At 40.6% G+C, this 25,547-nt stretch overlaps 1 protein-coding gene across 1 annotated transcript in view; it reads left to right on the top strand.

Annotated features, from left to right (window-relative positions):
- Nucleotides 1-13,010: 13,010 nt before the first annotated feature.
- Nucleotides 13,011-25,547, top strand: part of LOC135216888 (bridge-like lipid transfer protein family member 1) — a 17,522-nt gene continuing 4,985 nt past the window's right edge. The window contains exon 1 of the mRNA XM_064252411.1: nt 13,011-13,216. Coding sequence (XP_064108481.1) covers nt 13,078-13,216 — 139 coding nt within the window. The 5' untranslated portion in view covers nt 13,011-13,077. The remainder of the gene's footprint in view (nt 13,217-25,547) is intronic.

The raw sequence follows: 25,547 nt of genomic DNA, 5'->3' as shown, positions 1-25,547 counted from the left end.
TCTGAATTAGTGGATTTGCTAACTCCTTTCCTACTCTCGGAGGTCTGAATGTTTTCCATACTATGTTTAATTCCTTTAACCTTTATTTCTGTTAAATCAAGCTCTCTTTCCTCCCATTTTATAGTCTGTTCCTTTGAGCATGTTCTGGATAATAGCAGCAGTGATATACTAACAGCTTCATTGTACAAGAAATTATTTCTTATATATGTAGCTTATGCATAAGGTACACAAATTATAATTTGTAATTGTTGCATGCAGGCACATCATTAACCTTAAACGCCAAAGCGGTATTTTAAAAATCATCTACCGTATGCAGTGGAGTTCGCGAGTGAGCACCGAAGCGGAATTTTTTTTTTTTAAATCACAGCATGCTTAGTTTTCAAGATTAAGTGTTCATTTTTGGCTCCTTTTTTTGTCATTGCCTGAAGTTTAGTATGCAACCATCAGAAATGAAAAAAAATATCATCATGTATAAAATATTGGGATATATGACAGCGCAAAAAAAAAATTCATATATAATTGTATACAAAACGCGCTGTGAGCAAAACGGTTAAAGCTAACGAGTTGATTTTTGTTGTTGTATTGTACACTAAATTGCGATCATTTTGGTATATAATACATTGTAAAACGATCAAGGCAACACAGAAAATATTATCACAAAATGATGCATGAATTTGTAATGTGCGGACGTAAAAAAAAAGCAGTTTTCAAAAATTCAACATAAATCAAAATATTGTGCTAGAGGCTTCCCGTTTGTTGCAAAATGAAGGTAATTGATTGAATATTACTAGAATGTAAGTGTTGTAGCTTACAATTGCAGTTTTCGACTATTTCAGTCGAGTTAAAGTTGACTGAATGACAATTTTTTCTATTTATTGTTATTTATATGAAAATATTTTCAAAACTGATAAAAGCTACAACCATGGATTGTGTTTTGTTGTATTCTACATGAAATTGCGCACATTTTAATATATAAAACTTTATGTATCGGCTAATTTAAAATAGTGCAAACATTACGACAATCGGACGAAAAAATTTATGATTTTTTCGGAAGATTTACCTCACGGACGTAAAGAAAAAGTTTATTTCATAAATTCACCATAAATCGAAATATTATTTTAGAGACTTCCAATTTGTTGCAAAATAAAGGTAAATGATTGAATATTACTAGAATGTAATAGTTTTAGCTTACAATTGCATTTTTAGACCATTTCGGTTGAGTCAAAGTTAACCGAAGGTTGACATTTTGCCACTTATCGTTATTTATATGAAAATATTTCAAAATTGATAAAAGCTACAACCACGAGTTGTTTATTGTTGTATTCTACATGAAATTGAGCACACTCACATTTTCATATATAAAACTTTAACGGCTAATTTAAAATGGTACAAACATAACGACAATCGGACGGAAAAATTTCTGATTTTTTTCGGAAGAGTTACTGCGAGGACGTAAGGAAAATTTTTTTTTTTTTCATAAATTCACCATAAATCGAAAGATTGTGCTAGAGACTTCCAATTTTTTGCAAAATAAAGGTAAATGATTGAATATTACTAGAATGTAAGAGTTTTAGCTTACAATTGCATTTTTTTACCATTTCGGTCGAGTCAAAGTTGACCGAAGGTTGATATTTTGGCACTTATCGTTTTCTGGGCTCAGCTCGTGTCGGCCTATGAAAGGATCCCTTAATATCATTCTTTCTAGGTAAAATTGATCTAAAATTACCGAGAGAAAACAAAATTAAGAAAATGTCAGTAAAACTGACTCGCTCACTCTTAAAAGAAGTGTCGGTATGATAATAGGGGCGAGTGGGGAACACTACCACGAGACAATCACCAATTAGAACTTCCAATCAGAATCCCCCCAAGAGAGAGCTGATACCAACGGGCGATGCAGCCGCTACTACTACTACTAGAGGACGCCACGGACAGCAGCGCCCCTAGCGGTCATCCTTAATTTTTAGCGCTAGCGTCAAGACGCATTTTTCCTTGTGCTGTGTTATTACGGGATTTATCTCATTAATCTACCATGGAACGCTCTGCTATTGCCACGGCTAAGTTAAGTAACTCATAAGTAATGTTTTACCGCATTTTTATCTTCCGGGTACCAGTATTTTCCTCTTAAATAGGTCATATACGGTTCCCCGGTTGTCTCGTGGCGGCGCCATGCTGCCTCGTTAAGAATTCCCGGTCCCTCCATACTGGGACTTCTTATACTTATGGGCTTACTATATTACGTTCTTGTTTTTACATCGAGTTTTAGCTAGTTTAGCCCTCCTACCATATCTCTTAGTTTGGTATTTAGGGCTATTATTATTATTCCGGCCCAGCATCCCGGCTCTTGCTCTTCATCGGCTATCGCTGGCTCCGAGTAGGCTTCTGTTTCTTGGAACAGTCTGCCTCCTCCTGGGCTTCTTTCTCTTTTACTAAAAGTGTCTTTTCCATCTTTTCGATGTATATATTTATTATATTTAGGGTGTTAGGCTAGCCTAGGTGCTTGTTCCTTGTATTGGTACAGCCTGGTTCACGTGGCCCTCTCACGGTTGTGTTGCTCGCGGCCTAGGCCACTTGCGGTCACGTGTTCCATCGCACCTTACCCTGCCCCTGCCCTCCCTTTCTGGTATAGGGAGGTGCTGGGGGACCCCTTGGTTGTCATGACAACCTCAGTCGCCTTCTCTCTCTCCCTCTCTGAGGTGGCCAGGGGTTCCTCCCAGCGGGGGGTATAGGGCGACCACTCATGAGGTACCTGGGTCTCCATGCGGGTAGTCGGTGAGGCGGGGAGGAGTAGGCCATCCCTCCCCCCTCTCTCACTCCCGCCGTGTTACGCCGAGACCTTCCTCCCCCCCCTCCCCAGTTGCTCAGCCACCTCCCTCACTATAATGAAAGGAGCCTTCCGTCGCAGATAGGGTGTGTGAAGGGTGACATTTGCAATCAGACTGCAAAATTCGGAACTCTAATCACAACACTGCCATCTACATATGCTTAACTTATATCGATTGATGCACAAATGATAATAGCAATAATAATATCAATAAAAATCAATTATTATTATCATTATCATTATTGACTTATATATCGATTGATGCAGGAATGTTATTAGGGTTCTTTATCTAAATTTCTGTACAAAAATAGACACATTTTTTCTCTCAAGATAATCTTTAGGTTTGCATGGAAGTTTCCCTTATCCTTACCTTGACAGCAGATTAGTACAGAAGGGTCGATCGTTAAGTAGCCTTTATTGTGACACCTGCTCGAGGACCACCAGTACTTTGTGTGTGCTTAACTTGCGCGGTTTTATCCTCAAAAACCCCAAAAAAAAAGAAGTCCCAAGAAGCAAACCAAGAGAACCAACTCAACAATATGATATACAACAGTTTGGTAGAAGCCCTTTATCTTATCAGCTGTGTTTTAACCTTGCCATTTGCTACCCTTCTTCCATACTGCTGCAAACACAATCAAGTTAAGCAGCAACCTTAACTCAGTACTAAAAATTTCTAATTTTCATTACAATTTATTGCTCTTCCCTATTATCAATTGCTTTACTATCAAAATAATGCAGGATTACAAAGTTATACAAAGACAAGGCATATGCCAATATGAAGTCATCCATTACTGATTTCATTTTAAAGCTGAAAGTAAATGACGAGGCTACTACACAGATGGGAGCTTCAAACCAGGTCTGGAAGAAAACAATAACCAATACAAACACCAGCAAAATACCTGAAGCACACCACTTGGAAGGTATGACAATAAATTTTGCGGGTGATGTGTAAAAGTCACTGATCCAACCAGCAGTTCCTTTGGTTATAGATTACTGGCTCCGCTAGCGGGCGGGGTGGTCACTACTAGTGGTCGGTTGCTTACCTACTATATCCTTACATCTCTCCCCCGCTACCGGAAGGGAGCTTGCTTCTTACCCGCGCACTCTCTAGTAGACGGGCGGAGGGAGGTTTTGTATTATTTTTATTTTTAAGGATATACCCTAATTTTTCAATAAATGGAATTGTGTAATGTTATTATTAATATCTACCATCCCCGCCATTTTCCGTCGTGGTTTCCAATTACCACCACTCCTGGTTGGTTTCCTTTTGTGTCCCCGCCATCAGCGGAGCTATAGCCTAGGGCACACAACCAACCTGGTTACCACACGTATTTTGGCGGGGCTCTGGTTTAATCTAACTTTATCGCTCCGGCACCAGCGGAGCATCTGTTAGACTGTAAGTGTTTACCTGGTACTCATGTATCTTTCCACTTACAGGCTACCAACTGTCACGGGTCCCAGCGTGCAAACCGCGAGTTGTACGAACCCCCTGCGGACACGATGAGTGCAGGTCTCACGCCCCTGTGCCACGTCATACAATGAGATGATCGTCTGCACCCAGAAGCCTGCGCCATCTGCTACGACCTAGTCGGTCAGCTAGGAGATGGGGTAAGTCCGTTATAGGCTTCCTTATCATTTACTAACAACTCTTAGTCATAAGTTTGTTAACCCCGTTCCGCCACTAGAAGCTAATCTCGCCTTTCTTTCAGGCTACTGGTGTGAGGGAAGTCGCCCTCGCTACCCTGAAAGCGTGGTGGGCGGCTTCGGGAAGAACGCCGCCAAAGGCCAGCCATACATTCTTGATAAGAAGCTGGCCGTCCAGATCTTCCCCGCGGGCAAGTCGACTGGTTACGTTGACCCCTTGTCCCGCGGCCCCTCTGATAGGCCTCCATCCAGCAAGACCTCCAGCAATCCTTTGGGGTCGTAGCCTCCCAGGAGTCGGTCCCGGACGTCGCTGCCCTGGACCTTAACATCGAGCCCCATGGCGGTAGGGGTAGAGGATTTGTTGGTTGAGGTAGGTGTGTCGGGCGCCCAAGGTCTTTCCTTGGGTGCTCCTGGATCTTCTCCTGTCCCTTCTTCGAGTGCTTCTTTCCAAGGCTTTGTGGGATCTGAGATCCCTACCCGCTCTCCCGCTCTCTCTGTACCCCCAAAGGTGAAGGGACAGAGAGAACCGAAGACTCTGGCCAAGACAACTTCTAGGAAGTCGTCTTCGTCTTCTTTCGGCTAGGAAGTCTTCGACTTCCTACGCCGATGCGGTGAAAGCGAAGCCGAGCTCTTCTCACTCAAAGAGCGCTAGAAGCCAAGGCTTCTAAGGAGAAGGCTCGCGCTCCCGCCGAGCCAGTGCCTTCTCCCGCCTCCACCGCTTCCACTCCGGCTACGCCGGTAGGAGGAGCAGGGCCTAGCACCTTTGATCCCTCTGCTTTCTCAGCAGTGGTGATGCAACAGGTGGGCGAGCTGGTTGGCTCGCAAGTCTCCGCCCTGGGGACGAGATTCGAGCAGATGTTCGCACAGTTGTCGAGCACTCTGTCTCAATCAGGCCAGTCGATACAAGATCTCTCTAACAGGGTTAGGGAGAATGAGGACCGAGTAGCCGGGCTACCTCAGGTTCCTCTTCCAGTCTCCCCAGTGCCAAGCACTGGCATTCTCCAACTCCGCCATACGACTCTCTGCCAAGCTTTCTCCATGGAGAACCCATGGAGAGTAGCTGCCTACGCTCCTTTCAAGGATGGGATGATTCTCTATCCCGGAGTGTGGAACTCGGAGGATTGAGGACTTCGAGTTTTTACCCTCCGGGGTCTGACGCAGCCTTTCATCGGTTATGCTAGGCTGACTGTAAACGGCTCTGACTAGGGAAGACAAGATCTCTAGAGAGTCTGTCCTATATAGTAGAGATCATGCTCAGCGGGAATGGGTTCACTGCCTTGAGGACTGGGAGTGTACGAACACTAAACTCCAGGCCTACAAGAGTCCCTTTACTATTTTCGCGACGGAAGAGGAGGTTTCTCTTCCGTTCGCCACGAAATTAGTGGAGAAGTCCCTTCAGGCAGTCCTCAAGGATGAGCCCATCCCACAGTTGAGGGAGGCGGAGTCTACTTCTCCGCTCTTCCCGGCTTTCGGAGAATTGTGGGAGAACTTGCCAGCTACGTTCACGCTTGGTAAGCTCAAACCGGACTGCGCCATGGACCAGTTTCGGCGAGAAGCTACCAAGGCTGCCGGATTCCCTAATCCAGGCAGAGTTTGATGCGCGAACCAGGTTTGGCAGGTCCCTCAATTCCCTTATAATCACGGAAATGGCTGCTCTCTCTTATGCTACGGAACCGCTGTTCAAGATTTTAGCAAATCTCAGTTCCAGACGGTACTAACAGACGCTTTCGACTTCTTCCAGGCTAGGAGGAATTGCCGGAAGCATGTTCTACAGGAGTGTACTATTAGGCACGAGCCGAATAGACTCTTGGCTTCTAGCATGTGGGGAGCGGATCTCTTCCCAGAGTCCGCTGTCAACGAAGTGCACCACGAAGCTGCTAGGCTCAACCAGAGCCTTAGAGCTAGGTGGGGTATTTCCTCGAAGAGGAAACAAGAATCCGTCCCCACTGCTGGTAAGAAGCAAAAGAAGGCTGGTATAAGAAGGTTCCAGCCGTATCAGAAACACAGCAACAGCAGCAATTTGTGCAGGCTGTCCCAGTTACCCAACAAGGACAACCTGCTAGTTCGAAGCAGAACCAGCCCATCCTCCTGTTGTCCCCTCAATCACAGCCGTACCACCTACCTACGCAATCTCGCCGGCCTTCAACCCTTCATATGAGGCTCAAGGTTACAAACAACCAAGAGGTAGGGCGAGAGGTTACTTTCGTCAGCGTGGCGCAGGAAGGGCAACAAGGAGCAGGCAGTTCAGAGGAGGGCGTGGTGGTCAACCCGCCCATCAACAATGAGGCTCCCCAGGTAGGAGGGAGGCTGTTCCTCTTCCGCCACAGGTGGGGGTTCAGCAATTGGGCACAGAGCATAGTGTCCAAAGGATTGGGTTGGAGTTGGATCAAAGAGCCTCCTCCAATCAAATCATTCCACCAGATACCATCAGAGGAATTGACAGATTACGCGGAAGAACTCCTTCAGAAAGGAGCTATTGCAGAGTCAAGCATCTAAAAAAAAAAAATTTCAAGGTCGCTTATTCAGCGTGCCAAAGAAAGGCTCAACAAAAAGAAGGGTAATCTTAGACTTGTCAAAGCTAAACTCTTTCATTCGTTGCGACAAGTTCAAGATGCTTACCCTCTCGCAAGTAAGGACCTTACTTCCGCGTGGAGCCGTCACATGCTCCATCGATCTTACAGACGCATACTATCATATCCCTATAGCCAGGCACTTCCGCCCATTCCTAGGATTCAGGCTAGGAAATCAAACATTCTCATTCAAAGTGATGCCCTTCGGTCTGAATGTAGCCCCCAGGGTATTCACAAAAATAGCAGAAGGGTTTTTGTACAACAATTGAGAGCTCAGGGAATCATGGTAGCAGCATACCTCGACGATTGGTTGATCTGGGCACCAACAGTCGAGGAATGTCTCAAAGCCACCAAAAAGGTAGTTTACTTTCTGGAACATCTGGGTTCCAGATAAACAAAACGAAATCCAGACTTACTCCAGAGTCTCGTTTTCAGTGGCTAGGAATCCAATGGGATTTGTCTTCCCACAATCTGTCAATTCCAGTGGCCAAACGGAAGGAAATAGCGAAATCTGTCAGGCAATTTCTCAAATGCAAACAAACGTCAAGGAGAAACCAGGAGAGAATCCTAGGGTCCCTTCAGTTTGCTTCGGTAACAGATATCCTCCTGAAGGCAAGGCTGAAAGATTTAAATCGAATTTGGCGATCAAGAGCAAACACCAAATATCGAGACAGTTGTCAGTAATCCCACAGATCCTCCGCAATCAACTCCGTCCTTGGTCAAAAGTAAAGAACTTAGCCAAGAAAGTACCCCTTCAATATCCCCTTCCAGTGTTAACCATTCACACGGATGCCTCCCTGTCCGGGTGGGGGGGATACTCTCAGTTCAAACAGGTTCAGGGGACTTGGTCAGTTCAATTTCGCCAGCTCCACATAAACGTGTTGGAAGCAATGGCAGTATTTCTTACCTTGAAGAGACTGCTTCCCCGAAGAAGTCTCATCTAAGGCTAGTTTTGGACAGTGCAGTGGTAGTTCATTGCATCAACAGAGGAGGGTCCAAGTCCAAGCATGTCAATCATGTCATGATAGCCATCTTTGCCTTAGCAAACAAACACAAATGGCATCTGTCTGCCACTCACCTGGCAGGAGTAAGAAATGTGATAGCAGACGCCCTGTCCCGGTCAGTTCCTCTGGAATCAGAATGGTCTCTAGACGACGGGTCATTCCAGTGGGTAAGCCTGAGAGTCCCAGGTCTCCAAGTGGATCTCTTCGCCTCACAAGCGAACCACAAGCTCCCTTGCTATGTGGCCCCCAACCTGGACCCTCTGGCTTATGCCACGGACGCCCTGTCGTTGGACTGGAATCAGTGGAGGAGAATTTATGTTTTTCCTCCAGTGAATCTTCTCTTGAAAGTCCTAAGCAAACTAAGGTCTTTCAAAGGGATAGTAGCTCTGATTGCACCGGACTGGCCCAAGAGCAACTGGTATCCTCTTCTTCTGGAATTGGGTCTCCGACCTCAACGGATCCCCAATCCTAAGCTATCACAATCAGTACAAATGAGGACTGTGTTCGCTTCCTCAGGAATTCTCCAGACCCTAACTTTATGGACTTCATGAAGTTTGCGGCTAATAAAGATGCTAATATTGATCCACAGAATATTCTCTTCCTAGAATCAGATAAGAGAGAGTCAACATTAGCAATATGACTCAGCTGTTAAAAAATTAGCATCTTTCTTGAAAGAATCGAACACTACAACCATGACAGTTAATCTGGCTATATCCTTTTTCAGATCCTTGTTTGAAAAAGGTTTAGCAGCTAGCACTATTACCACTCATAAATCGCTTTGAAGAAAATCTTTCAAGTAGGTTTTCAGATAGATCTGACTGAATCTTATTTCACGTCTATCTCTAGAGCCTGTGCTAGACTTAGACCTTCCCAAAGGCCTACTACAGTTTCATGGTTCTTAAATGATGTCCTCAAACTAGCTTCAGATACTGACACTCATCTTGTACATTCATAATGCTCCTGAGGAAAACATTATTCTTATTAAGCCTAGCCTCCAGGAGCTAGAATTTCAGAACTGTCGGCTCTATCCAGGGATGCGGGTCATGTGGAATTCCTCCCATCAGGAGAAGTTCTACTTGCTCCGGATCGTAGCTTTTTAGCCAAAAATGAGGATCCTCTTGCAAGGTGGGCCCTTGGAAGGTTATCCCACTTCCCCAGGATCCTTCTCTCTGCCCAGTATCAACTCTTAGAGCCTTTCTATCTCGTACTTCTTCAAGATCCTCAGGTGCTCTCTTCATGAGAGAAAAAGGTGGTACTTTGTCAGTAAAAGGTATTAGACAACAAAATCCTTTACTTCATTAAACAAGCCAATCTTGAGTCATTTCCAAAAGCACATGATATCAGGGGAGTAGCCACCTCAATTAATTATTTTCAAACATATGAACTTTCAGGATCTTAAAAAGTATACTGGATGAAATCCCCGACAGTCTTTAAACGCCATTATCTAAAGTCCTTGGAATCTTTAAAGTTTTCAGCAGTAGCAGCGGGAAACATTGTTTCCCTGATACTGTATAGTAGTTGTAGTATAGATCCAGGTCTCCTTTCTACCTACATCATCCAACATGCCTCACCCTATCGCCAGGCTACTCGAATATCATAGCCTTAGCCGCTGAATCATATAGTGGATTGTCCCTTTTTTTTTTTTTTTTTGCTAGGGACATCCACACTTGTACTGATAGTGTACTTCAGTGTACCTACCCTTATTTTTATGCTAGGGTAGGACACAATGTGTTTGTATATAGGTTTTTGCCAAACTTGTATTAATGATGGACTTCAGTGTACCTACCCTTATTTTTATGCTAGGGTAGGACACAATGTGTTTGTATATTTTGTAAATATGTTCAAGTAAATCCCTTTTGTTTTTGTTTATATTACATGCATCACTGTAATTTACTATAATTACCATTTAAGTACTTTAAGATTACTAACGTTCTGTTGTTTTACTGTTTAGTATAAGTTAGTTTAAGTGCTTAATTTGTATGCTGTAATTGATTTACTTATATTATATCCATCATTTTACACTGCTTTTCATTTGTTCTTTTTTTCCCATCTTGTCTGTTTCTCTGGTACTCTTTCATAGGCCGACACGAGCTGAGCCCAGAAGAGGGATTTTGACGAGGAAAATCTATTTCTGGGTGATTGGCTCGTGTCGCCCTATGAAACCCCCCTTTTATGGTTTTCCCCCCCTTGCAGGACAAGATGTTTTTAGATTAAGGATGTCCGCTAGGGGCGCTGCTGTCCGTGGCGTCCTCTAGTAGTAGTAGTAGCGGCTGCATCGCCCGTTGGTATCAGCTCTCTCTTGGGGGGATTCTGATTGGAAGTTCTAATTGGTGATTGTCTCGTGGTAGTGTTCCCCACTCGCCCCTATTATCATACCGACACTTCTTTTTAAGAGTGAGCGAGTCAGTTTTACTGACATTTTCTTAATTTTGTTTTTCTCTGGTAATTTTAGATCAATTTTACCTAGAAAGAATGATATTAAGGATCCTTTCATAGGGCGACACGAGCCAATCACCCAGAAATAGATTTTTCCTTCGTCAAAATCCCTTATTTATATAAAAATATTTCAAAACTGATAAAATCTACAACCATGGGTTGTTTCTACATGAAACTGCGCACATTTCCATATATAAAACTTTATGTAATGGCTAATTTAAAATGGTGCAAACATTATGACAATCGGACGAAAAAATTTATGATTTTTTCAGAAGAGTTAGCGCGTAGACGTAAGGAAAAAGTTTTTTCATAAATTCACCATATATCGAAATATTGTGCTAGAGACTTCCAATTTGTTGCAAAATGAAGGTAAATAATTGAATATTACTAGAATATAAGAGTTTTAGCTTACATTTGCGTTTTTCGACCATTTCGGTAGAGTCAAAGTTGACCAAAGGTTGAAATTTTGGCACTTATCGTCATTTATATGAAGATATTTCAAAACTGATGAAAGCTACAACCATGAGTTGTTGTTTGTTGTATTCTACATGAAATTGCGCACATTTTCATATATAATACTCCATGTAACGGCTAATGTAAAATGGTGCAAAAATTATGTCAAAGTGACAAAATAATTTCTGAGATGTGTCGCTGATACTTTTTAGTGCGAGAAGAAAGAAATTCGCGCTTGCGCGACTGGGTAACGATTGTAAACAAAACAATGCCTTGATCCGTGAGCTCCCAGCATCCCCCAAGGCACGTGATTCAAAAGTTTTCGCCTAGTAGGCCTATAACTATTTTTCCACGAATTTAAAAAAATAACTTTTTTACGTCGACGTACCATATGTCCAACCGGCACCCGACAGACAATTTTCGTCGATGTTTTTAATACGTCCAATCGGCGTTAAAGGGTTAACTAGCACCATTATTTCCACCATATTGTTTTTATTACATTTAAGATGAAATTTATACTAATAAGTTATCATTATAAAGGATTAGTTTTTCCAGACCTCTGAGCCTAATAAAGGCTCTTCTCGGGCTGGTTTATACTAATAAGTTGTCTATATAGTGTATACAAGGGAAGTGTTATTTGATAGGTAATATAGAGAATAGCTACCATTTTACAAAAATGCATCACATGTTTAAAGCGCCAAATCAAGATGAATTCTTTTGAGAATGCTTTACCTTCAGTTTTTGGAAACACTTTATCAAGCCTAATTGTGGCAGGATCACAAGCTAAAAAAACAAGCTGGCAAAATCCCCCCCACATAAACTTAACCAATCCAGCTGCCCAACTCACCCTCAGTCACACTTTCCTCTTTACACTACGGAATATGCAGGACAATTGACCTACCTACACACAGAACAAAAAAACACAAACACATGTACTCACCCAACTGCAGATACTCCAGGCTATGCTGTGCTGTCTGCTGGTCGAGGTCACTGGAACACTAACAACCACAAGACAAAAAACAAGAACCACAACACCACAACCAAAGACCACAACTATAACAACAACACAATAACCAAGGACCACAACCCAACAACACAACACCCAAGAACCACAACAACAACCAAGGAACACAACCCCAACTCAACAACACAGCAAACAACCAAGGGACAACCACAACCCAGAAAACAACAAGGAACTCAACCACAACACAAGACCACTGCACAAACAATTACTAACACACAAAAAACAACACAAAAAGGCAACACACACACACACCCACTAACAACACCAAACTTAACAATAACTAACAACAAATCAACAAAACACAACTCGAATAAATCTCAATGCCTTCACCAGATTGCTGCCCACACTACTGTCTCTCACAGCTTCTGACTAAAGACTTCTAAAAACTCACCCAAAACACAGAACTCTGATCTCCAACAGCACCAGAAGACAACCAGAAACTCACCCACAACCAATTCAGTCATTAGTCATCCAACCACCAATTACACCCTCTCTCTCTCTCTCTCTCCTCTCTCTCTCTCTCTCTCTCTCTCTCTCTCTCTCTCTCTCTCTCTCTCTCAGATGTCAAATGGAACACCATAACTCCTCCATATAGTGATGTCCAGTTGAATAAAATTTTGCTGCTAAGAGCAATCATGTCTAGCATCCAGAGTAGCAATTTGATAAAAGTAAGGAGTATATTTCTTGTTATGGCCCTTAAAAATGTTTAAATATTTCTTTTTTTTACTATAAAGAATATGCATGGGACACCTGTCTTTGAGCGATCGATATATTTTCAGTTTGCCACACCTTCTGAATGATTCAGCTAATGATAATACAGTATAGGCTGCAGGTGAGACAAGGCTATTAATGGCGAGGAGATTTATTACCTTAGGCATAGACTCCAATTTTATGTGTTGGGTAGCTAGAATTCAGCACTCACCCCTGCAATTTTTCTCAGGTACTGAAGGTAAGATGAGAACTCGAAATTTATGGAAAAGAATTGACTTGAATTTGCTTTTCAGGTGAGCCATCAAGTAGATTCTACTGAAACTCGGGATGCCTTGTAGTTACCTAGAAAGCACCATCATATCTGCTTGTAATTCTGGATCACTAGTATGCAAGGCCAGATTCAAGGGATTCTGCATGCGCTTTGCCCCTGAATTTGAAACCAGTTTAGATGACTGGAAGCCCGATTTCAAGGATGCTACTATCAATTTGTGCACTGTGTCAGAAGGAACTTATGAGGTTTGCAGCCGTACTGTTGCTGGTCACTCTGATAAAGGTATGGTACTTTTTTTGTAATAGCTTACTCATCTTATTACAGTACATATAAGAATATGTAATCTTTCTTTTACTGTAACTGCTCATAAATAAAAGTGTTGTTTGATAGTTGTACTGAACTAAGGAAATTTGTGTTAAAGTAAAGCAACTTTGTATCCTGAATTTTTAGCTGTTCTGTTCTGGTTAACCTTTCAAAAGTCCAGCATCAAAGAAATATGTCTAGAAAGATTCTTTGTGATGCCAACCATCAGGTAAAAGGAAAGGAGAGAGAAAGAGTATTAATTTTATATGCTTATATAGATCTTTACATATATGTACTTCTGAAATCATCTTAATCCTTGATCTGATACACAGGAAATGCTTTAAAAGGGTGAGATTGAAAAAGGGATTTTGACGAAGGAAAAATCTATTTCTGGGTGATTGGCTCGTGTCGCCCTATGAAAGTAATCCTTAATATTATCTTTCTAGGTAAAATATCCTAAAATTACCAGAGAAAAAACAAAATTAAGAAAAAGTCAGTAAGACTGACTCGCTCACTCTTAAAAAGAAGTGTCGGTATGAAATAGGGGCGAGTGTGGAACACTACCACGAGACAAACACCAATTAGAACTTCCTATCAGAATCCCCCTAAGAGAGAGCCGATACCAACGGGCGATGCAGCCTCTACTACTACTACTAGAGGACGCCACGGACAGCAGCGCCCCTAGCGGTCATCCTTAATTAACATATAATTACATCTTGTCCTGCAAGGGGGGGAAAGCAAACCATAAAAAGGGATGGGTTTCATAGGGCGACACGAGCCAATCACCCAGAAATAGATTTTTCCTTCGTCAAAATCCCTTTTCTGGGCTCAGCTCGTGTCGGCCTATGAAAGAGTACCAGAGAAACAGACAAGATGGAAAAGGAAAAAATGAAAAACATGTTAAAATGATGGATATAATATAAGTAAATCAAATACAGCATACAAAATAAGTACTTAAACTAACTATGGTAAACAATAACAGAATGTTAGTAAACTTAAAAGTACTTAAATGGTAGTAACAATGACATAATATGCATGTAAAACAAAGAAATAGTTTGAATTTACTTATTTAGAACATATAAGTACAATTATATACATACATGTGTCCTACCCTAGCATAAAAATAAGGGTAGGTACACTCAAATCCATCATTAATACAAATAAAACAAGTAATTCAAATATATACAAACACATTGTGACTGAAGTTATCACAAGTTTAAATGGAAAATTTATACAAACATATTGTGGCCTAACCTAGCATAAAAATAAGGTTAGGACCACTGGAGTACATATCAGTACCAATGTGGTTGTCCCTAGCAAAAAAATAAGGGACAGACCACTATAACACACAACGGCTAAGGCTATGATGATGAGTAGCCTGGTGATAGGTTGAGGCATGTTGGTTGAAGTAGGTAGAAAGGAGACCTGGATCAATACTACAACTACTAAGCAGTATCGGGGAAACTATGTTCCCGCTGCTACTGCTGAAAACTTTAAAGAATTCCAAGGACTTTAAATAATGCCGTTTAAAGACTGTCGGGGATTTCCATCCAGTATACTTCCTAAGATCCTCAAAGTTCAATATGTTGGAAATAGTTAATAGAGGTGGCTACTCCCTGATATCATGTGCTTTTGGGAATGACTCAGGGTTGGCTTGTTTAATGAAGTAAAGGATTTGTTGCCTAATACCTTTAACTGACAAAGTACCACCTTTTTCTCTCATGAAGAGAGCACCCGAGGATCTAGAAGAAGTACGAGATAGAAAGGCTCTAAGGGTTGGAGATACTGGGCAGAGAGAAGGATCCTGTGGAAGTGGGATAACCTTCCAAGGAGCCCACCTTGCAAGAGGATCTTCATTTTTGGCTAAAAAGCTACGATCCGGAGCAAGTAGAACTTCTCCTGATGGGAGGAATTCCACATGACCCGCATCTCTGGATAGAGCCGACAGTTCTGAAATTCTTGCTCCTGAGGCTAGGCTTAATAAGAATAGAGTCTTCCTCAGGAGCATTATGAATGTACAAGATGAGTTGTCAGTATCTGAAGCTAGTTTGAGAACATCATTCAAGAACCATGAAACTGTAGTAGGCCTCTGAGGAAGGTCTAAGTTCTAGCACAGGCTTTAGGGATAGATGTGAAATAAGATTCAGTTAAATCTATCTGAAAACCTACTTGAAAGATTTTCTTCAAAGCCGACTTGTGAGTGGTAATCGTGCTAGCTGCTAAACCTTTTTCAAATAAAGATCTGAAAAAGGATATAGCCAAATTAACTGTCATGGTTGTAGTGTTCGATTCTCTCAAGAAAGATGCTAATTTCTTAACAGCTGAGTCATATTGTCTGATGGTTGACTCCCTCTTATCTGGATTCCCAGGAAGAGAATATTCTGTGGATCAATGTTAGCATCTTTATTAGCCGCAAACTTCATGAAGTCCATAAAGTTAGGGTCTGGAGAGTTCCTGAGGAAGCGAACACAGTCCTCATTTGTACTGATTGTGATAGTTTGGGATTGGGGATCCGTTGAGGTCGGAGACCCAATTCCAAGAGAAGTGGATACCAGTTGCTCTTGGGCCAGTCCGGTGCAATCAGAGCTACTATCCCTTTGAAAGACCTTAGTTTGTCTAGGACTTTCAGGAGAAGATTCACTGGAGGAAAAACATAAATTCTCCTCCATTGATTCCAATCCAACGACAGGGCGTCCGTGGCATAAGCCAGAGGGTCCAGGTTGGGGGCCACATAGCAAGGGAGCTTGTGGTTCGCTTGTGAGGCGAAGAGGTCCACTTGGAGACCTGGGACTCTCCGGCTTACCCACTGGAATGACCCGACGTCCAGAGACCACTCTGATTCCAGAGGGACTGACCGGGACAGGGCGTCCGCTATCACATTTCTTACTCCTGCCAGGTGAGTGGCAGACAGATGCCATCTGTGTTTGTTTGCTAATGCAAAGATGGCTATCATAACATGGTTCACATGCTTGGATTTGGACCCTCCTCTGTTGATGCAATGAACTACTACTGCACTGTCCAAAACTAGCCTTAGATGAGACTTTTTCGGGGGAAGAAGTCTCTTTAGAGTAAGAAATACTGCCATTGCTTCCAACACGTTTATGTGGAGCTGGCGAAATTGAACTGACCAAGTCCCCTGAACCTGTTTGAACTGAGAGTATCCCCCCCAACCGGACAGGGATGCGTCCGTGTGAATGGTTTAACAATGGGAGGGGATATTGAAGGGGTACTTTCTTGGCTAGGTTCTGTACTCTTGACCAAGGCCGTAGTTGGTTGCGGAGGATCTGTGGGATCACTGACAACTTGTCTCGATATTTGGAGTTTGCTTTTGACCGCCAAATTCGATTTATATCTTTTAACCTTACTTTGAGAAGGATATCTGTTACTGAAGCAAACTGAAGAGACCCTAGGATTCTCTCCTGGTTTCTTCTTGACGTTTGTTTGCACTTGAGAAATTGCCTGACAGATTTTGCTATTTCCTTCCGTTTGGCTACTGGAATTGATAGATTGTGGGAGGACAAATCCCACTGGATTCCCAGCCACTGAAAACGAGATTCCGGAACAAGTCTGGATTTCGTTTTGTTTATCTGGAACCCCAGATGTTCCAGAAAGTGAACTACCTTTTTGGTAGCTTTGAGACATTCCTCGACTGTTGGTGCCCAGATTAACCATCGTCGAGGTATGCCGCTACCATGATTCCCTGAGCTCTCAATTGTTGTACAACCACTTCTGCTATCTTTGTGAATACCCTGGGGGCTACATTCAGACCGAAGGGCATCACTTTGAATGAGAATGTCTGATTTCCTAGCCTGAATCCTAGGAATGGGCGGAAGTGCCTGGCTATAGGGATATGATAGTACGAGGGAAAACAGCGTCAAGATGCTGGCGCTAAAAAATTAAGGATGACCGCTAGGGCGCTGCTGTCCGTGGCGTCCCTCTAGTTAGTAGTAGTAGAGACTGCATCGCCCGTTGGTATCGGCTCTCCTTAGGGGGATTCTGATAGGAAGTTCTAATTGGTGTTTGTCTCGTGGTAGTGTTCCACACTCGCCCCTATTTCATACCGACACTTCTTTTTAAGAGTGAGCGAGTCAGTCTTACTGACTTTTTCTTTAAATTTTGTTTTTTCTCTGGTAATTTTAGGATATTTTACCTAGAAAGATAATATTAAGGATTACTTTCATAGGCCGACACGAGCTGAGCCCAGAAATTTGGAAGAGTTGTTTAACCTACCTTTTACATCACAAGCTTCTCAGTCTCACATTGTGATGCAAAATTTGTGTACCCTTTCTCTTGTTCACTATAGCTTAAGGGAGAAAGGACAGTCTTTTTTTTACTGTTTTTTTTTTTATCTAACATTGTAAAGAATGCATAAGGATATCTATAAGATTTCAAACTTGAGGAAAAGGATGTGGGTAAATTGAGTGTCATCAAGGATAATAATGGAAATACCGTATATTTCTGCATATAAGACGACCTTTAGATAAGATGAGCAAAAAAATCATGGCACTTTTTCATGAATTTATCTCATTTCTGTAGTATAGGACACCTTCTAAATTACAAAACCAAAATGTTTTTTGGAGAAAAGTGGTTATTTGCAAAAATTAAACTGTACAACTATAATTAATAATAATGATGGCTTAAATAAAGGTTGTTTTGCTTGTTGTATCCAATAACAGTATTACTATTATCATATCAGTGTATTACAGAATATAAACATCGTCATGTACATCATTTGCTTTTGATATTGTTTAGATTCTCAAAATCTCGGCTGATTTGGGTATTATTGATATCTTCATTGCCATTATTTGTTAGAAGAGATATAATTCAGAGATACTTTTATCATAAATTAACAAAGTTTGGTTGAAAACGTGCACATATTGCTTTACTTCATTGTATAAGCATCAAGTAGGTGTGGTTTCTTCAGTTCCGAACATCACTGCCGCCTGGCCATTATTAGTTTTATTCAGCCTTGGCTATAACCTGCAGCTTTAATTTACTAGTATTCTTTCTTGAGATCTCCATTGCATGAGAGACGAATAGAAATGTATTTTATTTTTACTTATGGAAGTCACCATTGAGAATTGTCAGGGTTTAACAATTTTCTCAATTCTGTTGTTTATGCCCATATATGTTTACAATAATCGCTTCATTCAGAATTCTAAAAATGAGAGAGAGAAGAGAGGAGAGAGAGGAGAAGAGAGAGAGAGAGAGAGAGAGAGAGAGCGAGAGAGAGAGACGAGAGAGAGAGAGAGAGAGAGAGATTGAGAGAGATTGTTACTGATAGATATTCCCTTGCAAAAGTCAAAAAATAGTTTTACCATTAACCATGTTTTACTGTAATCATGTTGCATGTATTATTGTATTACATTATAAGAACAAAGCAGTGTTTACAGTCTCTGCTGATTGCATTTTACCGATGTCATTACTGTCTTTAGTTGCTGAATGGAACTTAATTCAGAGATACATACATTCCTTTCACAAATTATCAAAGTTGGGTTTAACATCTTTATGTTTTTCGTATAGAAGGTCGCGGTAAAGGGAAACCATTGTTCTGTTTATTTTTCGTCGCCATTCTCAATAACCTCTAGTAATACCAGAATAATAAATGATAATTATCGTACACAATTATTGTTCATATGACTGAATTGTTCGAAACAGTTACAAACAGCTTTACGTGCTGCCAAGGGGGAACGTGAAAATAGTGTCATAAAATCATTTAAAAAAATGATGGTTTGTATGATATCAACCACGAAGCCGAAGTCAACTCGGCAGAGCCAGACTGGAATCCCTGTGATGGTGGCAAATATGACCAATCTTGTGATATGTGAGAAACTTTTAATGAAAAATGAATATTATGTTGTCCTAAGTCTTATTACTACTGTAATTACACTGCCATTGAAGTTTCTAAAAGGTTACCGAAAGATGAAGGTTGTTGTGAGCCAACTGTAACTCGATGTTTAAATTTTCTCAGCTGGGATCACATAGGATTAGATAAAAGTCTGTTTCATTGATTTTGAATTATTCCTCAAATAGGCTATTTCTTATGAAGATATGCCAATGATATGTAAGGTAAAAATGGTTTGATTACCTTTATTATCACTTTATTTCATAAAGTGAATCTTCATGCATGTTGGTGGTTAGGCTAGCACCAAGGCCAAGGCTAGCCAATGATACACATCTTGCAATTCAAGGTTTGATTTTTAGTATTGCAGTATAAGACAACCCTCAATTTTTAGGGGTGAATTTCAAGATTTAAAGGTCATCTATCAAATGGAAATATGCGGTATATTGTATAGGCATGAAGACATTAAGAAGAGATGGAAAGAGTATTTTGAATAGCTGTTAAATAATGAAAATGAGAGAAAAGAGATGGGGGAAGCTCAGAGGGTGAAGGGACTAGTGATGGAGATACAGGATACAGAAGTGAAGAGAGCATTAGGGATTATGAAAAATGGTAAATCACCAGGTCCATGGGATTCCCAAACTTAAATTATCAAATTAATAGTTACAAAGAGGGAAAAATGGGTGCTGGATTTATTAAAAGCTATATGGGTAAGAGGAAGAAATGCCAAGGGGCTGGGAGGAGAGTAATGGAGTGTATAAATATCTATATATATATATATATATATATATATCAATTCAAGCTACAAATGACCTTTAATATCTAATTCACTTACCTCCCAAATGATATATTTTCATATATGTACCGAAGGGGTAATTTTTTTTAATTGATAATAATTTCGTCCCCCATGGGATCGAACCACCGTCCAAGTGGACGGGGACGAAATCAGGACAGTCCAGTGACGCTAATCCAATCAGCCAACAGAGACGCTATAAGTTCATATCGATTCTGACCTTACAAATCACCCTCGATCTGGGTGCTTTCGTAATTAGAAATCGATATGAAACCCCGTCTACCATGTTGGCCAATTCGAGCGTTTGACAGCACGTAGCCTTTTGTTATGAATAATTATCACATCGAACCGTGATCCATTTATATATCAATTCAAGCTACAAATGTCCTTTAATATCTAAATTCACTTTACCTCCCAAATGATATATTTTCATATATGTACCGAAGGGGAATTTTTTAATTGATAATAATTTCGTCCCCCCATGGGATCGAACCACCGTCCAAGTGGACGGGGACGAAATCAGAGACAGTCAGTGACGCTATCCAATCAGCCAACGAGGACGCTATAAGTTCATATCGATTCTGACCTTACAAATCCCCCGCGATCTGGGTGCTTTCGTAATTAGAATCGATATGAAACCCCGTCTACCATGTTGGCCAATTCGAGCGTTTGACAGCACGTAGCCTTTTGTTATGAATAATTATCACATCGAACCGTGATCCATTTATATATCAATTAGAGAACAAATGTCCTCTTTAATATCTAAATTCACTTTACCTCCCAAATATATTTTCATATTTGTACCGAAGAAGGGGAATTTTTTTTTAATTGATAATAATTTCGTCCCCCCATGGATAGCGCCACTTGGACGGTGGTTCGATCCCATGGGGGAACGAAATTATTATCAATTAAAAAAATTCCCCTTCGGTACATATATGAAAATATATCATTTGGGAGGTAAAGTGAATTTAGATATTAAAGGACATTTGTAGCTTGAATTGATATATAAATGGATCACGGTTCGATGTGATAATTATTCATAACAAAAGGCTACGTGCTGTCAAACGCTCGAATTGGCCAACATGGTAGACGGGGTTTCATATCGATTCCTAATACGAAAGCACCCAGATCGAGGGTGATTTGTAAGGTCAGAATCGATATGAACTTATAGCGTCTCTGTTGGCTGATTGGATAGCGTCACTGACTGTCCTGATTTCGTCCCCGTCCACTTTGGACAGTGGTTCGATCCCATGGGGGGACGAAATTATTATCAATTAAAAAAATTCCCCTTCGGTACATATGAAAATATATCATTTGGGAGGTAAGTGAATTTAGATATTAAAGGACATTTGTAGCTTGAATTGATATATATATATATATATATATATATATATATATATATATATATATATATATATACATATATATATATTATATATATATATATATATATTATATATATATATATATTATTATATATATATATATATTTATACACTCCATTACTCTCCCTCCCAGCCCCTTGGCATTTCTTCCTCTTCCCATATAGCTTTTAATAAGTCCAGCACCCATTTTTCCCTCCTCCCTCTTTGTAACTATTAAATTTGATAATTTCAGTTTGGGAATCCAATGGACCTGGTGATTTACCATTTAATTGATTGAAAATAGCCGAGTTCTGTTGTCCATACCTAGCTAGCAACCTATTCTTAAGAGCCTTACGAATTTGTTCCCCAGATTTCCTGGAAAAAGAATTTGAACTAATTCGCAAGCAACTCTCATCTTTAAAGTATCCTGACCATATAATTGAGGAAAGCATTCAAAAAGCAAACGTAATTTTCTACCGACCCCCTAAAGACAAGACCAGAGACACACCCAACAATAAAATAAAAATTCCCCACCTGGAGACGATTAAGAGAGTAACTCACACCCTTGGGAAATCCAACCCTTTTGCATTTACCTACCCAAATACCTTAGCCAAATCCTGATTAACGTCCAACAAAAGACATCGCCCAAAGACTCGGGGGTATATGAGATCCATGCCAGGACTGTGACCAATCTTACATCGGATTTACAGGTAAATCACTTCCCCAGAGATTAATACAACACAAACGGTCAGTTAGGTATGGACAACAGAACTCGGCTATTTTCAATCATATAAATGAACATAACCATAGAATAAACTGGAATATGTCACGTGTAATTTATAGCAGCAACTGCCGGTACAAGAGTCAAATGATGGAATCGGCCCTTAATAAAAGAGAAGCCAGGTAATGAACATCTCTAAAAGGGAATTGGACCATCAGACATCGTCGACGCGAGTTCATTCAACCAACGCTTAAGAAGATTAAAGGAAGATTATCAGCGGGGGTGACCTAAATTGGCTTACTTGTGGACGAATCTCTTAGTATAAATACCACCTTTTCTGTAAACTTTTCTCATTCATATACCTGAAGAGAGAGACAGCAGTCTCTGAAATATAGTACTTTTCTCTCTACATTTTGTGTTTTTATGGGCTCCTTTTATTAGATGGAATTCTGTTGTTACAGAACACCTTTACCAGTAATGATATTATATGATATAATATTAGATAATTCTATTATAGAATAATATATTAAATATATTTTATATATATATATTAATTATATTATAGATATAATATAATCATATATATATGATAGATATATATATATATAGTATAGATAGATAGATATAGTATATATACATATATATATATATATATATATATATAATAGTAGTATATTAATCTATATATATATATATATATAGATAGATATATATAGAGTATATATATATATATATATATATATATATATATATATATAGATATATATATATATATATATATATATATATATATATATATATATATATATATATATATATATATATATATATATATATATATGTATATATATATATATATATATATATATATATATATATATATATATATATATATATGTATGTGTGTATATACAGTGGTCCCCCTGTATTCGCGGGGGATGCGTACCAGACCCCCCCGTGAATAGTTAGAACCCGCGAATGTTTGGAGCCCCTATAAAAATGCTAAAAACAGCCTATTTTCTTAGTTAAAACTCAAGAAAAACCCACTAAAAATGTTCCTACATGGTTTTTTTAATAGTTTTATCACAAAAAGTGCATTTCATGATGAAATTCATAAAAAAACCAGGAATTTGTGGATATTTATCATAGAAAAATACCGCGAATGCGCGAATTTTCCGCAAATAATGCAGAGAAATGTTCCCGAGAGAAATTCGCTAATGTGTGAGTCCGCGAATCTGGAGACGCGAATATGGGGGGTCCACTATATATATATATATATATATATATATATATATATATATATATATATATATTATATATATATATATATTATATATATATATATATATATATTATATATATATATTATATATATTATATATATATATATATATTATATATATATATTATATATATATATAGACAGTGGTACCTTGAGATACGAAAGGCTCAACTTACGAAAAACTTGAGATACGAAAGCAAATAAGAAAAGTTTTACGGCTCTACATATGAAAATTGCTCAAGATACGAAAGGTTTTTGCTGTAAAGTCCGAGATTCGCCGGGACCACCGATAACAATTTTGAAACTCACGCGCTGCCAACTGAGTAGACTCGCCACCATCCTCCCGCGCTCCATTGTTCCTGATGCTAGTCACGCCATGAGATCCTTCTCTCCTATTGGTCAGCATCCCTCCATGATGCATCTACATAGCGGCGTGCTTTTTTGGCCACTCAGTAGCAGCATCGTTTATATATGCACGCAGTATTCGTTCGTTCTAACGATTTCGTTTATTAACGTAAATTCGTTAGTGATTTCGTTGTAGTACTACTTTATCGTGTTGTGTGAGAACTTTACTACATACGTGTACGTACTACGTAGCATAATTACGTACAGCATATACGTAGTCATGGGTTCCCCATGGAAACTTGAAATTCACGGAAAGAAGAGGATGCTCTCTTTGGAGACGAAGATGGAGATTATCAAGAAGTATGAAGCTGGTATGCGATTGAGTGTGATCGCCAAGGAATACGACCGAAATCTGTCGACAATAGGCACCATCCTTAAGAAGAAGGATGCCATCAAAGCAGCTACACCTTCCAAGGGCGTCACTATTTTGTTCAGCAAGAGGACCCACGTGCACGACGAGATGGAAAGGCTTCTTCTTGTCTGGATAAAAGACAAAAAAATCGCTGGCGATACGATAACGGAGATGGCAATCTCCCACAGCGCTATTTTCGGCGATTTGATTGCCCAGGCTGAAGACGACAGAGGAGAAGGGACATCAACGCCAACTCCAGAGTTCAAGGCTTCGCATGGGTGGTTCGAGAAATTCCATAAACGGACTGGCATCCATTTGGTGGTGCGGCATGGGTTGGCAGCCAACTCAGACACAAAAGCGGCCGAAGCCTTTATTAAGACGTTCGACGAGATGATGATCAAGGAAGGCTACAGTTCTCAGCAAGTCTTCAACTGTGATGAGACTGGCCTTTTTTGGAAAAAAATGCCTCTTCGGACGTACATCACGGAGGAAGAGAAGCTACCCAGGAATAAGCTATGAAAGACAGGCTTACGCTTGCACTTTGTTCGAACGCCATTGGGGATTGCAAGGTGAAGCCCCTACCTGTCTATCATTCCGAGACTCCTCGAGCCTTTAAGGCCCACAAAGGGCTTAAGGAGAAGCTTCCAGTGATGTGGAGGGCTAATGCGTAGCCTGGGTAATGAGGCTTTTGTTCACGGAGTGGGTAAATCTGTGTTTCGGCCCGACCAGTGAAGAAATTCTTGGAAGAGAAGCGCCTCCCTCTGAAATGCCTGCTGGTGTTGGACAATGCCCCTGCTCACTCTCCTGGCCTCAAGGAAGATATCCTAGCGGAGTATTCCTTCATCAAGGTTCTTTATCTTCCGCCTAACACCACCCCTCTCCTCCAGCCCATGGACCAGCAAGTGATATCGAACTTCAAGAAGCTGTATACGAAACATCTTTTCAAGAAATGTTTTGACATCACCGATATCACAAACCTCACCTTGCGTGAATTTTGGAAGGAGCATTTTGATATCGTAATATGCATCCGACTCATCGACCAGCTTGGCAGGAGATTTCGAGGCGAACCTTGAATTCCTTGTGGAGGAAACTCTGGCCTGATGTTGTATCCGCCCGAGACTTCGAAGGTGAAGCTGGTGCTGCAGATTCAGGAACAGTTGATGATCCTGAAACTGTTTCGCAACCAAATCTTGACGAGGTTCCCGTTGCACTCGGCAAGTCCATGGGGCTGGTCTCAACGAGGTCGTTATAATGACCTCGAGAGCACCCAAGAGGAGCTTACGACGGATGACCTGAAGGAGTTTTAGAGGCCATGCAACATAACGTCGTTCAAGAGGAGTTCTCTAGCAGCGGCGAAGGAGACGAGGACTCTATGACAACGGTAGAAATTAAGGATGCTCTAGCTGCTTTTCATAAGGTGCAATCATTCGTAGAAAAGACACCCCGAAAAGGCTTACACAGGTCGTATGCTTGCTCAGTTTGATGACGTTTGCCATAGTCGTTTCAGGAACATCGTGAAAAGTAGGCAGAAGCAATCTTCCTTGGATAGTT

This window comes from Macrobrachium nipponense, chromosome 6, assembly GCF_015104395.2.
Source record: "Macrobrachium nipponense isolate FS-2020 chromosome 6, ASM1510439v2, whole genome shotgun sequence".
Classification (NCBI taxonomy): Eukaryota; Metazoa; Arthropoda; class Malacostraca; order Decapoda; family Palaemonidae; genus Macrobrachium; species Macrobrachium nipponense.
The sequence above is the reverse complement of the archived record's forward strand: the minus strand, read 5'-3'. Positions and strand labels throughout refer to the sequence as shown.